This window comes from Elephantulus edwardii, unplaced genomic scaffold (genome assembly GCF_000299155.1).
Source record: "Elephantulus edwardii isolate Elephantulus edwardi_28Jun2011 unplaced genomic scaffold, EleEdw1.0 scaffold00080, whole genome shotgun sequence".
NCBI classification, from domain to species: domain Eukaryota; kingdom Metazoa; phylum Chordata; class Mammalia; order Macroscelidea; family Macroscelididae; genus Elephantulus; species Elephantulus edwardii.
Genome location: NW_006399830.1, coordinates 5,040,374 through 5,055,780, shown reverse-complemented (window position 1 = coordinate 5,055,780; position 15,407 = coordinate 5,040,374). Strand labels below are relative to the sequence as shown.

General features: G+C 47.1%; 1 protein-coding gene across 1 annotated transcript in view; it reads left to right on the top strand.

Moving 5' to 3' along the window:
- Window positions 1-15,407, top strand: part of CCZ1 (CCZ1 vacuolar protein trafficking and biogenesis associated homolog (S. cerevisiae)) — a 29,620-nt gene that overhangs the window by 2,109 nt on the left and 12,104 nt on the right. The window contains exons 2-10 of the mRNA XM_006889629.1: window positions 223-320; window positions 414-507; window positions 1,421-1,498; window positions 2,505-2,552; window positions 4,009-4,092; window positions 6,722-6,897; window positions 10,631-10,712; window positions 12,918-12,979; window positions 13,417-13,528. Coding sequence (XP_006889691.1) covers window positions 223-320; window positions 414-507; window positions 1,421-1,498; window positions 2,505-2,552; window positions 4,009-4,092; window positions 6,722-6,897; window positions 10,631-10,712; window positions 12,918-12,979; window positions 13,417-13,528 — 834 coding nt within the window. The remainder of the gene's footprint in view (window positions 1-222; window positions 321-413; window positions 508-1,420; window positions 1,499-2,504; window positions 2,553-4,008; window positions 4,093-6,721; window positions 6,898-10,630; window positions 10,713-12,917; window positions 12,980-13,416; window positions 13,529-15,407) is intronic.

The following is a 15,407-nucleotide window of genomic DNA, read 5'->3' as shown; positions in this document are numbered from 1 at the left end:
GGAGAAGGATGGGCAGACTCCTCCTGTGTGATTAACTGCCTCTGAAAATCCGCTGGAGAGTCATCTGTGGGTTGGTTCCGACTCGATAGTACACAACAACAACAGTGCCAACTAGATGGAGATGAGAGAGAGCTGTACAATGAGAGGCTGACATTTAACTTTGTGTTTTTGATGGTTAAAGTGCTTATATTCACACTGTGCCTCTGTGTCTTCAAACTTTAGGAGGAAAATAAAATTTTGTTTTATCATCCAAATGAAGTAGAAAAGAATGAAAAAATTAGAAACGTTGGATTATGTGAAGCTATTGTACAATTTACCAGGTAATGCCTTTAAATGTACTTTGCTGTCCTTCAGTAGATGCTTAACATTAATCCTGGAGCATGGCCCCAAATATATTCTTTTTTACTTCTTAGAACATTTAGTCCTTCAAAACCGGCAAAATCCTTACACACCCAGAAAAACAGACAGTTCTTCAATGAACCTGAGGAAAATTTCTGGATGGTTATGGTATGTACCCATACAGTTCATCTTTCTGACGTCGTTTTGTGAAGTTGTATAGTAGAGTGAGGAGCCCTGCTGGCTCACACTGGCTTAGGTGACGGCTTCTGACTGAAAAGCTGAAGGTTCAAATTCATCAGCTGTGCTGTTAAGAAAGCTGAGGCTGTGGCCTTCCCTTCGGATTCAGAGCCTCCGCGTAAAACTCATTTCCATTAGTGCCTCTCTTCTTCCCCTTCTTGCCTTCTAGTTCTTTATCTTTGGTTGGTTATTCTGAAGAGGTGAGCACTTCCCTCAGATTGTTGGTCACTTTATAGTTCTGTCTACCTGAAAGTTAAGTTAAGGGAGTGGGTTTTGTTCATGTTTTGAGGAATAACGGGAGCAGGGTGTTAGGGGTTCCCCTGGTCTCGTACGTTTTTGAGTTTTGCTTCACGTTTCCCTCCCACTCTGTCACAGTCATCTCCTGTGAACTGAGTCAGGCCAGGCGCCGTGTAGTCTTCTGGTCTCAGGGTCTCGGAGAGTGAGGTTCAGGTGTCTGTGAGACCTGTGGACTAATTGTTTTGTGCTTCTTTGCTACTCTTCCTCTTTTATTTTTGTTTGTAAGAGAGAGACCAGGGGAGCTCTGGTGGCCTAGTGGCAAGGAGCTGCAACTACAATCCCAGAGGCTCACGGTTCAAATCCACCAGATGCTCTGCCGGGGAAGGAGGGACAACCTCCTCCTGTACCAGTCAGATCTGATTTGACGGTACACGCACACAAAAATTAAAAAAAAAAAAAAGAGAGAGAGACCAATGGTCTCTCCAAGTTTTGGGCTGCTTTAAGAAATTGTTTCTCTTGGAGTAACATTGAATTTCCTCTTTTAAGCTAGGGGAATGTTAAAATTACACAATCCAGTCATATAATTTCAGTATTTTAAACTTTGTAGGTTGTTCGGAATCCGATCATCGAAAAGCAAAGTAAAGATGGAAAGCCAATTGTTGAATATCAGGAAGAAGAGTTGTTGGTAAGTATTACTATTTGGTTCATATTTTTGGAAAAATGTATTGTTGAGCATGTTGAGCGACTTGAGTTGAACTAAATCATGTTTCTAGAGGTTTCTTAGGATACATAGCAAATTCAGAGTTTGCATTTTATAATCTTTTACATATATATGAGTATTCTCCTGCACTCATCCGGAACTCTGGAGACATAGCCATGGGGACTTGAGCTGATTACTCAAAAGCTGGGCCCCCCTGGCAGCTTGAATCCACAGTGGTTCCAGCGAAGAAGGACGGGCCGTCTCCTCCCTGGCAGTTCACAGCCTCAGAAACCTGCTGCGGGATCAGCTGTATGTTGGTTCTGACCCAACAGCAAGGATTTTTTTTTTCTTTAATTACACTAGCCCTGGTGGTAGAGTGGCATAAATGTTGGCCTGCTAGCCAGAAGTTTGACAGTTTGAACCCGTCAGCTGCTCCATGGAAGAATGTTGTGGCCATTGGCTTCTGTAAATATTTACAGCTTTGGGGACCCTGTGGGGCAGCTCTTCTCTGTCCTTCAGGGTCCTTGTGAATCAGAATCAAGTCGACAACAGTGGGTGGGCTTCAGTGCACTAGCGCTGTCCGTTCATCACCTGTGTTCGAAGCTGTCCTAAGCTGAGGGTTAGCAGTTCATACATATAAATACCTTTCTATTTGTCTGATGAAAGGAACCCTAGTAGAGTAGTATTTAACATGCTCACCAAAGTGTCAGCAGTTCCAACATGACAGCTGTCCCTTGGGAGAAAGATGAGGCATCTGCTTCTGAACAGACTGCAGCCCTGGGAGGTCTGCTGAACAGTTCTGCTTTGACTGTAGGACCTCTGAGTTGGGGTCAGTTCAACACCAGTGGGTTTGTTTGAGCATACAGCTATTGTAGAACCAAGTTTGTACACCTGCTTTGCCAACGGTTGCTATGCTTTTGCAGTATCCTAGACATTCTTTTTTCCCTCTTTTTACTTTTAATTAAGCTCTGTACTACCTTTTTCTTTCTAGGACAAAGTTTACAGCTCGGTGCTACAGCAGTGCTACAGCATGTACAAGGTAAGTGTGGCATTCTTTTTGAGGGGCGGCTATTGCAAGGCAGCCCCTGTGTGTGAGCTAGTGGCCGCAGCAGCGGGCTCCGACATAGTAACTGTGAGCATGGCACAGATGGCCGCTGTTGTGTTCTGTCGTGTGTGGGATCACTGTGAAGTTGAACTGACTCAGAGTCACCTAACAGCAATTTACAAGCTCAGGCATCTTTTTGAAAAAGTTGTTTATTCTTTGCTAATTGCACAGTGACTGTCTTATCTGCTTTAAGAAATAAAGGGGCTTAGGAAACAGGTACTGAGGTTTCTGTGTGCCCTCAGCAGTCCATGGAGAAGGACAGTATGCCTGTAGAGTGTCATTGAAAAAAGGAAGGCCACCTCCAAATGATGGGCGACAAGTGGGGGCTACAGCAGTGGGTCAAGCACAACACACACTGTTGGGATGACACAAGGTCTGGTCTCTTTCTCGGATGTGGGTTGCTGTGCAGTGGAGCCAACGTGGACGTTCCTAACAGCAGGATTCAGCACCTGCTTGTTGTGTCACCTCTGTTTTGGGTCTTTGTACTGAGACTGAAGGTACTCTCACCATTTACAAAGTTTGACTGTGTTATTTATGCACAGTGATAATTAGATGTGAGCTGAGACGGTTTCTTTTTTAAAAATACCTGCAACATAGGGGAGCTCTGGTGGCCTAGTGGCAAGGAGCTGCAACTACAATCCCAGAGGCGCACGGTTCGAATCCACCAGATGCTCTGCCGGGGAAGGAGGGACAATCTCCTCCAGTACCAGTCAGATCTGATTTGACGGTACACTCACACAAAAATTAAAAAAAAAACAAACCTGCAACAGTTACATAGTTTCCTGGAACAGTTACATAGTTTCATGAAAGTATCATTTAATAATGTGCTAACCTTTTAAATAATTTAGCTTTATAACTTTCAGGCTTTTTCTATGGGAATATTATTTATTAACTGGAGAGTTAAATGAGCTGAATTAACCTAAAAGGAAAAGCAGGACCTACTGGGATCTTGAGGGCCGTAGGGAAGGGACATATTTTACAGCATCTTTGACACCTATGATAACTTTACCACAGAGTCTCTGGGTGGGGCAAATGATAGACACACCAGATTTCTAGATTGGAAGAGTGAAGACTCAGGACTCTTCATAGAAGGAGGATGTGGCAATGTACTTGCTAAAATTCAGCCGTGGAAAACTCATATAGCATAGTTCCATTGACACACAATGATCACCAGCAATTAGGATCAACTTGACAGCAACTAGTGGGGTTTTGTGTGTGTGTGTCTGATAGAGGTTCATGGCACTAAGCAGAGTAAATTAGAAGACTATGATCACATAGAAGTAGAAGCAGCGATGAGGCTGTTTTATGTGCTCCGTTGCTCATACTGCGCATGCGTTTCTGCCTTCTTCCTGGTCGGCCTCATGATCATTTCTCTCCTCTACCCTGTCAGCTTTTCAATGGAACATTTCGGAAAGCCATGGAAGATGGTGGTGTCAAGCTCCTAAAAGAAAGATTAGAGAAATTCTTCCACCGGGTAAATATTTGGAATTTCACTTATCACTTCAGTAGTGTTGAGAGAGATCATGAGAGAAAGAGAAATACAGATTCTCATATGCCAGAAGCCCAGAGTTGAACAAGAAGCTTAAAAAGAGATTGTGGTAAGAACAAAACCTATAGCCATCGAGTCCATTCGGACTCTTAGGACCACCCTGTACGATTCCTGAAACTGTCATCGTTATGGGAGTGGGCTTCCAAATCTTGATCCCACACAGTTGCTGGTGGGTTCGAACTCCCAGCCATTTGGTTAGCAGCCAAGTGCTCTGTCGTTGGACGACCGGGGCTCCTTGGCAGAAGCAGCCAGTAAGGACAGTCCATCCAGCATCATATTGTTGCCATGTGGCTCTGGAAGTCAGCTGGGAGGCGTCCTGCGGCTTCGCCCTTGTTCTGCCCGAGTCTGTCCCTGTGGGCTCATCTTCCGGTCCGTGCATCGCCTCTCTGTCTTTCCAGAGTCCGTTTATTACTCATGTGTAAGTCGTCCTGACTGCAGATGTAAGGAGCTCTGCTGATGCCGTCTGTGCCGTGTTGCACTTCTGAGCAGAGGGCTGTGAGCCTCTGGTGGGTGGCGTCTCTCAGGAGCCACCAGAGTGGGAGAAGGATGGGCTCTTCCCGTTCAGAGGTACAGCCTGGAATCGGACAGAGGGCAGCTGTGAGTTTGAGTTTTTGAGTAGCGAAAAATAAGAAGTCCTGCTGGCACAGTGATTAAGAGTTGGCGACTAACTGAAAAACTAAACGGTGTATGATTTGAACTCTTCAGCTGCATTGTGGTGAACAGTGAGGCAGGCTGCTTTTGTAAAGGATGGTAGCCACGGGACCCTCCGGCGGTTCTACTCGGTCCTGTCGGGTCCTCTGGGTTGCTGTGGTTGGAACTGACTGTGCAGCAAAGATTTTGGTTATTGCAGTCAGTAGATGTTCTCAACTGTGACAGACATCTTCACGTTATGGAGATTTTTAGTGTGATTTGATCCAGGAGATCGATGACTGTCTCTTTTCACTGTGATGTGAGGAGCCCTGGTGACACAACGTGTAATATGCTGAGCCATTTACTAATAGAGAGGTGGGTGCCTCTCAGTCAACATTTACAGCCTCCGACCCTGAAGGAGGGTCACTGGGAGTTAGGATCCACTTGATGGCAGTGGGGTGCACTTGCTTTTGAGGTCATTGTGATTGGTATTTGGGGATCTTGCCATGGACACATTGTGTCCTTTGCCATCAAGTCAGTTTCAGCTCCTAGAATCCTAGGAGTTGAGAAGAGAGCTGCTTTGTGGGGTTTCCCAGGCTGTACGCTTTACTGAGGTCACCTCTCTCCCACAGAGTGGCAATGAGTTTGAACCGGCAGCTTTTGGGTTAGCTGCTGAATGCTTAGCCAGGCAGGGTTCCCTATCTGCCTGTAATCAAACTCAGTTTATCCTTGAGGAATAATTCTCAAGTATTGGATATACCATAGACTGCTAAGAGATTAAGCTCCTCGTTCAGGAGAGAGTGAAACCAGATTGCTCCTTGGAAGCAAGGATTCTGAAGCTCCATCTCACACACTTTGGACATGTAAGGAGGGACCAGTCCTTAAAGAGAGACATTATGCTTGGGAGGGTGGAGGGACAGTGCAGGAGAGGAAGACCCTCGATGAGAAGGATTGACTCAGTGACTGGGGTAATGGGGTAGGTGTGTTGGAGACAGTAAGGTTGGCTTAGGATCGAACAGGGTTCAGAGCTGTTGTACATATGGTTGCTATGAGTTGCAGGCAACTTGATGGCTCATAACAACAAAGCAGTTTTAGTATCATAGTAAAAATTAGGTGTTTAATTATTATTAATTAAAAATTCGTTAACTGTTTTTTTTATTCTATGTTAGCATTTGTTGTGTGTTCATGTTAGCGACCCTAATTGTTTGCTCTCATTCTGTCTCCCGGTTCCCTGTTCTCATCCTCTTTGCTCGCCTATCTGTTCTTGTACTGGAGTCGGGACTTTTTGTCCTAACCACACGTCTTCTCATGATTTTATTTTAAAATGGCATGATGTTTGTGTGATTCCCTAAACAGGTCAGCCTAATTAGAAAAGCATTAAGTGTTAAAAAAAACCTGCTTTAAACAGATGCAACACAGTGCTGAGGAAACATGAGGTAGATGTTTGAGGGGGCCCTGTGGTGGCAGCATGGTTAGGTGCTTGGCTGCCAATCAAAAGGTTATCAGTTCGGGTTCACCAGCCAGTCAACACTCTGTAGGAGAAAGGCCAGACCTCTGTTCCCATAAAGATTTAAAACAAACAACACACTGCCATTGGGTCAAGTCCAGCTTTTCAGTTAGCAACTCAGCACAGAAGCTACTTGGCCGCCAGGGCCTTGGAAACCTCGTAACCTTGTTATGAGTCAGAATTGAATTGGCAGCACCCAGCAATGAGAGTTTTCTTTGAGCTTTGTATTTTGACAGTGGTACTGATTTCAAATCCAAGGCTGACCTGCTTGTTGATTTTATCTCTTGGTGCTATTTGTTGACAAGTAGTTGTACTGTAAATACTAACCTAAACATAAGATTGATGGTTTTCAGTCATCATAGAGTTGGACCTTCATCGTGTTATTAGTAAGTTTAATGCCTTATCTTTTCCCTGTAGTATCTGCAAACGCTGCATTTGCAATCATGTGACCTACTGGACATCTTTGGTGGCATCAGTTTCTTCCCCTTGGACAAGATGACTTATTTGAAAATCCAGTCCTTTATTAACAGAATGGAGGAAAGTTTGAGTATAGTCAAGTACACTGCCTTTCTCTACAACGATCAGCTCATCTGGTAGGTATGCCGGCCTGGACGTGCAGAGAAGAAAGTCCTCGGGGTGGTAGACCAGTCTGTCGCATGTTCTCAGACTCACACCAAGTATGTGGGTGAGAGCATCTCTACAGATAAAGTCCAAATAAAACTTTGATTGTTTACGTGAAAATTAAGGTGGTGGTGGTAGTGATTAAAATTGAAGTTTAAAATAGGTCCCATAGAAGAAGCCATCAATTAAGATTTAGAAATCATCATATATCCCAGAAACCAAAAGTATTACATAGACGTGGAGGTTGCCTTGTATTACTAAGCTAGGTCTGAGTACTGTTGTAGGAACAAAGATGTACTTTATTTTTAAAAATTTTTTTATTTCAAAGTTTACAAATCATATTGGATTTCACTCAATCATTCATATGTATTTTGTTTTATAACATTAATTACAATAGCTTATCAAACAAAGACATTGTTGCTTTGAAGAAATTATTGATGCCCAAGAAGCAAAATGGGCAAGACAGTGAGAGCGAGCCCTGGTGCTGCCGTGCTTGCCGGGTCTCGAAGGCCTCCCGCCTTGGACTGGGTGCAGCCTTCCCACTTTGCTGTCTCGGTTTTTTGCATAGTATTTGAGTTTTCTGTCTCTGACAGGTTCCCTTGACACTGGTTCTGACTTTGACAGGTTCTATTATTTTGCCAAATGCTTTTAGTCAGTCAAGGAGAACCCCTGTGCAAGCCATCTGAGTGTGTGTAAGATGTGAGGTGGCCGCTGGATAGCAGCTGGCCCTACAGAGAGAGAATCCCTCCCGCCCTGTCAGAGCTGCTGACCGAGAGGCGCCGCTGAGGCCAGGCAGTGGCAGCACTCCTGCTAAGAGTTCCTGAATTCAAGCGCCGTACGTCTGCACCAGCCAGGGTGGCCATGTGCCTCAGTGAGGTGCAGACTGCTGTTTCTTTGATAGTATAAGCAAACCTCACAGAGAGTTTGGGTTTAGTTCTAGACCCTAGTAAAGTGAGGATCTGAATAAAGCAAATCCGTGCATTTTCTTGATTTTCCAGTGCACCAGGGAAGTTATGGTTAGAGTAGACTGCAGCCTGAAGTGTGTAACAGTGTGATGAAAACACTCAGTATTGCCACAATTGCCAAAATATGATCCAGAAACGTGAAGCGAGCACGATGGTGCCAGTAGACTTGCTAGGCACTGGCTGCCACATGCCTTCCATTTGTAAAACATGCAGCATCTGCGAGGCACGTGAAACCAGGTCCACCAAGACACGGGGAGCTGGGAGCCAACCCAGCCCCTGTCCACTCGGCCTCCAGAGTCACACAGCAAACAGCCAGAAAGGTCAGTCTTGGAGAAATCGCAGGGTCTTCCCCTGCATAGAAAAGGGCAGTGTGATTTCAGCAGAAACGTGGAAGAAATGCTTTTGGGCTTTGTGAAAGAGAAAGTTTTAAAAATGGTGCTTGAGAGGCAGAGCGTGCTGCTTCCTGCTCCCCAGGGGCCGTGGTGGAGTCCCAACTTCACGCCCAACTTTGCTTGTTTTGGGGTTACATGGTTTTTTTCTTTTTATGCTAAGGAGGGGATTCTGTTTGGGTTTGGGGTTTTTTTTAAATGTTTTGAGATCTGTGAGGATTGAAATGCTGTTGTAAGAATTTGTCATGGCAGCAGGCTGACTGCTACGTTACTGCTTGATTGACGTTGGTAGGGGTGAGAATGGAGGGACGCGGGGTGACTGATGTGATAAACTGGACTTTGAACCGGTTCAGGGGGGCATGTGAGTGGCAGTGGCAGCAAGGTCTTCACGTGTGTGTTACATAGCAAACTGTGCCCCTGGTATTTTGGTCTCGTTAAGAAGCAAACAGCTGCGCCCTGCCCAACAGTGGAGCCCTCATGCTCCCCTGATCACGTATGCCCCCCTAGAGTCCTGCCAGTAATCCCATCCTCAGCGGCAGGAGTGTCATCCTCCAGCGGGTTCTCAGGTGGTAAATCTCAGTGCGAAGAGACAGCTCATCATTCTCCCCTGCAGCTACACAGCATGCTGCGGACTGGGCCAACAGAGCTCCTCTTAAGGGCCTGTAGAGCTGAGATTTGGACCAGACATTTAGAAAATTGAATAATGAAAGAAGAAAGTCAGTACGGTGTACCCACAGACGGAGGAGAACTGCCCCAGGGTGTCCACTGCCCCGGGTGCCCGAGGCTGTAAATCTCTGTGGAAGCAGACTGCCTCATCTCCCTCAGGGCTGCCAGTGGCTTCCAGTTTTCCCACCTTTCGGTTAGCAGCACAAATGCTTAACCCTTGGCACCACCAGGACTTCTGAGAAGAATCTAGGAAGAGAAGGTGGGAAATTGGGAGGCCGAAGAAGTGAGTAGCATTTACTTGCCAGGCCCAATTTCTAAACGATGAGATTCTGGAAGAAAGTGTGAAGATTAGGTTTAAGTCCAGTTATATTTCCTCCAGGATCTTCTCTATATTTTGTGAGGAAAATAAAGCAAATGAAATCAGCCCTTAAACAATGAGTTACTGAGTCCGATGCCCGCTGTTCTCAGAGCCTTTTCCACATGCTTTGTTCATTCCTTGTTTCTCATCAGATGATTTACTGAAAGCATCATTCTCTCTCCACCTCCTTTTTGCTGACAGTGAAATCCAGAGAATTCAGATCCACTTACCGTCTTGAGAGCTAGCAGGATCAAGTTCCCTGCGGCCACAGACCACGTCTCCCAGTGTGCTAGGTGCAGGGATGTGCAGATTGCCCAAGTGAGCACCGAGTTCTCATACTGCCTGGGGTAAAATCTGTTGTGACTTTAATTACCCAGCATAGAAAGCTCTGGTGGCCCTAGTGCTAAAGAGTTGCGTTGCTGACCCAAATGTATATGGTTCAAATCGACCGGCTTCCCCACAGAAGAAAGATGGGCAGTCTCTTCCTGTGTGATTTACAGCCTCTGGAAAACCCTCTGAAGGGTCAGTTCCGGCTGGACGGTACATAACAGTATAAAGTAGAGGCAAGACCACAGTAGCTGTTAGCAGATCAGGGTAAGATTCTAGTGGCAGGACTCGAGTCTAATCCATTCTCTTCATGTATTCCCAGTAGGGCTACAGACTGTTCAAAACACTTCAGCTGTTATCACCATACACAAGAGTTCAGTACACATTGCATAGCAACCAAGGCTGTTGCCCAGGGTGTTTTCTACCTGAATAGGAAGCAAACAGAGAGCCTGGTGGCATGGTGGGTAATGTGTCACGCTGCCATCCAGGTCAGCGGTTTGAATCCACCAGTTGCTTGGTGGGAGAGAGATGGGCCATCTAACCCCATAAAGATTTATAGTCTCAGACATCTGATGCGTTGCTGTGAGTCGGAGCCAATTCCACAGCAGAAGGGAGGGGTAGGAGGCAAGCAGCCGTGTCCTGCTCGGAGATGACAGTAGCTGATGCCACTTCGAATGCTGCTTTGCCAAGTCCTGTCCGTAGTTCAGGCTCCCAGAATGTTCAGGAGGAAGGATGGACAGGGCAGGACCCTGGACAGAGCAGCACGTTCAGAGCAGGGTCTTTGAGCAGACGAATCTATTTGATTCCTGCTGGAGGCAGAACACCCACGCGCAACGGAAGTGGTTGCTGTGCAACTAGCACCCGGCCTGGTTTGCGAGCTAGTTACCGACCTGGTTCTGAGTTACGCAAAGACTTACTGACAGAACGATGATCTTTATCACAACCCAGGAGAAAGAAAAGCGTTCCAAATGATTAACACACTGCTTTTCTTATGTTCCAGGAGTGGATTAGAGCAAGATGACATGAGAATTTTATACAAATACCTCACCACATCTCTGTTTCCCAGACACATTGAACCTGAGGTATGACTGGGTACGAAAAGGTAGATCTGTGTCTGTCAGTCTGTCTGTCTGTCTGTCTCAGGAGTGGAGAGTGGAGTGTGAAATGGGAAGGAAGTCGGTGGAACTTTTCTGGTTTACATTTACAATGTAGCGTGGTATTGACGACGCCCTGGAGGCAGAGGGCCATTGCATGTTGTTCTGCTAAGAGAAGGATTGTGTTGGTTCTGCTGTGTGCCATCGAGGCAGAACTGACTCACAGCTGACCCTCTAGTGGGTTTTTAGAGTGAAAAAATCACACAGGAGAGGACTGCCCATCTATTTTTGTAGAGCAGCTGCTGGGTTCAAACTGTCTGCCTTTGGGTTGGCAGCACAGCTCCTTACCACCTAAGCAACCAGATCTCCTTAACTGAAAGATTAGCAGTTCTGTTCCTTCAGCTGCCCCGGTGGAGATTAGGAACCGACCCATCTGGTTTCTGTGGAGGGTCCATGGGTTTGAGCTGTGAATGGACTCGGCGACTGTGAGTTCGGGCTGGTGCGATAAACCTAACCGGCCACTCCTCTAGAGAAGGGTGAAGAGGTCGCTCCGGTGAGGATTTCCAGCCTTGGAAACCTCACGTCAGCTGTGGTCTAGCCACAGGGTTGCTGTGAGTCAGTCTGCATGATGGCCATGAGCTGGGCTCGGTGATGCCGTTGTTAAGTGACTGGCTGTTAACAAAGAGTTGGCAGTTGGAACCCCCTAGCAGCTCCCAGGAGGGAAGACTTGCCTCTTATTTTTACAAAACCACTGTCTAGAAACCTCTGTGGGCAGTTCTGTTCTGGAGACGGGGCAGCTTTGTGTCAGGATTGACTTGATAGCACCCAACGACAGTGCGTATGTTTGTTTCATGTAAGGTGTTGTTAGGTGCCATCGAGTCAGCTACAACTTGGTGGTCCTGTGAACAGTGAACAGGTCTGCACCCTGTCTGCACCGTCCTCACAGACTCTGATGGGCTCGAGCCTATTGTTACAGGACTGGGCCAGTTCTTCTCGTGAGGGTCTTCTCTCCCTCTGACCCTCCACCTTTCCAAGCAGGACCTTTTTCCAGGGACCGCCCCTCCTGACAACATGCCCACAGTACGTGAGACAAAGCTTCCTCATCCTCATGTCCAAGGAGCGCCCTGGTTACACTTGTTTCAGGACAGACTTGCTTGTTCTGTTGGCCGTTCATGGGGACGTTCAGTCCTCTGCTCCAGCACCACAATTCAAAGACGTACATTCTCCCGTTATCCTTATTCATTGTCCCACTTTCAGATGCGTAAGAAGTAATTGAAAAGACGGTGGTTTAGGTCAGGCACACCTTAGTCTTTAAACTGACATCCTTGCTCTTTCGCACTTTGGTGAGATGCTTGACAGCAGATTTTCAGAAAACCACTTTCATCAGCTCTGATCCAGTTTGTTTCCTTCAAATGCTGCACCAAAGGTGTGCTTTTAGGATAAGCTACTGGGCTAGAGAGAAAATTGGGTTCTTAGATAGGCTCCCAGGGATCTTTGATGAAGCAAAGGTGAATCATACAGTATTTGCCTCCACAAACATGAGCTTTAATTTCTGCTAAGCACTGTGGTGCCAGCCCGTCTCCCAGGACCCCAGGGTTCTCGCCAGAAAATCTCTCTGGAGTTCTGACTGGGTTGGCAGTGTAACCCACTACAAAAAAAAGAAAAAAAGAAACCCCCACCATTATGGCCTGGCATATACACCTGCACCTTTGTTTTGTCTTCAGAGAACCAAAAACCAACACTGCCATCCAGCCGGTGCCAGTTGTCAGCGACCCCATAGGACAGGGTGGAACTGCCCCGGAGGCTGTAGACCTTTACAGAAGCAGCGGGCACGCCTTTCCTCTACGGAGCAGCTGAGGGTTCAGACTGACAGCCTTTCAGTTAGCAGTTACAGCCTCTGGGCCAGCAGGGCTCTTTAATTTTGAATGACATCTGCTAAAATAGTAAGAAAAATTGCTGATAAATATTAAAAGCAAAGGGCCTCTCACCTTCATTTCTTTCTGGGCAGTTTCTTTTGTTTAAGTTATCTAAGTTTTATTTGGGTATGCTCTTTATGGACCCTTCTAATCTCTGCTCCACTTTCTTGAGGAAAAATACAGAAAAAGAGCACAGGACCAGCTAGTAGCTATGAGTGCTCTTTTTTAAAGCCTTGAGAGTAAAAATCTAATTTCTCAACATTAAATTTGTTGGCAGTTGGCGGGCAGAGATTCCCCAGTCAGGACGGAAATGCCAGGAAACCTTCAGCACTACGGGAGGTAGGTCTGTCTAATGCTGGGCGCCGTTGTCTGTCTGGTAAAATCACACGCTGAATCCCCTTTGTGGTCTCATGCTGCCAGGAACGATAAGGGCGGGCTCTGGTGGCACTTGGTTAAACACTTGGCTGCTGACCCCAAGGTTGGCGGTTTGAACACCAGCTGCTGCGTTAGCAGCAATGTGAAGCATTCTCCTCCCATAGAGACTACAGCCTCAGAAGCCCGTGACTCCCCATCAGTGGGCCTAGTTTATTTGTTGTTAAATCACATATAGAATTCCCTTGTTTGCAGTGAATTCATCATGTTCTGATACGGCATTTTTCCAAGTGAAGTTTAGCTTAAAAACAAAATAGTTGATGTCTTAAATAGGACTATGTTCTGCTTACTCCTGTGTCTGGTCTGCCTGACTAAATTGCATGATCTCTGTGCTTGCTTTTAAGATTTCTGACTGGACCTTTGAATCTTAATGACCCAGAAGCAAAATGCCGGTTCCCCAAAATTTTTGTCAACACAGAGGACACTTACGAAGAGCTCCATTTAATTGTGTATAAGGTAACAGCTGTTTCTCGTTCCCATGTTAGAGGCCACGGCTAACGTGGCTGTTGGTACCTTATGGTTTCCTGTGTGTATGCACGTGCCCAGGAGCATATCTGCCTCCTCGGTGTTTGTGGGAGAAGGCGTTGGAAGTTCTGATTATCTCAAAGCTCCAAACGGGGAGTTCTCATTCTTTCAGCTCCTTCCGAGCACTGCTCTTATTACTGGAACAGGAGCTATGGGGGACTGTGATTAGCAAACCCTCAAGGTCTGTGTGCTCAGAAGTCAAAGGCTCACACAGAGTAGTTCCTGAGGGGCCCTGGTGGCACAGTGGATGAGGAACTTGGCTGCTAGGCAGAGGTCTGCGGTTTGAATCCACCAGTGGCCTTACCGAAGGATATGACCGTTGGCTCTGCTGCAGGTGCAGCCTCGGAGCCCCCTCGGCAGGTCTGCCTGTCCTGCGTGGTCGCTGTCCTCCTGGTCACTGTCCTCTGGGATTGACGTGACCTCGCTGGGTTTGGGTCTTTGGTTTGGCCTTGGGCATTGGCCACGCTTAAGTGAGTTATATTTTTTTCTCTATTGGAAAGCTGTCAGCTCACTAACTCTACACCCGAAGGCACGCAGTTTGAATTCACCACTAGCTCCATGGGAGAAGGATGGACAGTCTCCTCCCATGCGATTAACTGCCTCTGAAAACCCACCAGAGGGTCAGCTTTGGGTTGGTTCCACAGCTGAATTTTTCCCCCCCCAGTTTCCTGGTTCCTATCAAGTTCTGTTTGTTCTGTGCTGTAGGCTGTTAAGGGTTCAGTGTGATGAAAAAGATTGCAAGAGTGTTCGCTTTATCAGATGTGATGCAGAGCTACGAAGGAGGGTGTGCCTTTGGAAGGTGGTGCCAGTGGGTGAGCTTGACTGAAACAGCCACAGACCTTAATTTAAAACCCCCCATTGTCAGCAAGGCACGGTGAAATGCCGTGTGGTGCAAGGCTGTCGGTCATCCGCTTTCCCAGTCCTTAAGGCAACCTGGTGATGCCATGGCTACCAGGCTGGCTGCTAATTAAAAGGTCAGAAGTCCAAACCCCCCACCTGCTCTCCAGTAGAAGGATGGGGCAGCCTGCCCCCGTCAGGATGGTCAGCTCCGGAGACCCTGGGCACAGTTCTGCTCTGTCCTGCAGGGCGGCTGGAGGACAGGCCACCTTGACGGCTGTGAGCACCTGTACCTGCGCGAAAATGGATGCTTATATCCCCCAGTTAGGGTGCAGATCTGTGAAACATGTCATTTCAGCGTTGGTTCCGTCAGTGACACCAGGCACGTGCAGCCGTTGCCAACATCCGTCATCAGTCTTCCTTCCCATCAGCAGATGCTGCATTTGTGCACAGATAACATAGGTGCTTTTCGGGGGGTTGGCAAATCATGGAACCCCTGGATGTTGGCTTCCTGTGAGTGGGGTGTGTCTGTATGTGTGATTTGCAGAAAATTACCAAGTGCTTCCTAAACGTCACCCCTACTCCTCTTTGCTCTTTCTCACCAGCCCGAGTTTCTGGGCTCGCTGCATTTTCTTTGCGTACGTGATTTCACACCATTGTGTTTTGTGGTTGACTTCCCTCAGCGTATGCTCTCCAGGTAATTGAGGGTTTCTGTGTTCATAGTTGTGGTGAAAGCAGAGCAAACTACGCACAGGGTCCGCGTTTCCTCTCCACTCGCCTTCAGGCACTGCTCACGCTGCTCCCTCTGCCCCAGCAGCCTCACCTTCCGCCCCAGGTTGTTCCATTGCCCTCACCTGGTTCATGGGTGCTGTGGCATCGACTCCTGCTGACCCTGCAAACAGCAGGTGGGAACCCTGCCCTGTCGTGCGTCATCCTCACCGTGTGCCCCGTGCTTGAGTCCATTGTCGCCGTC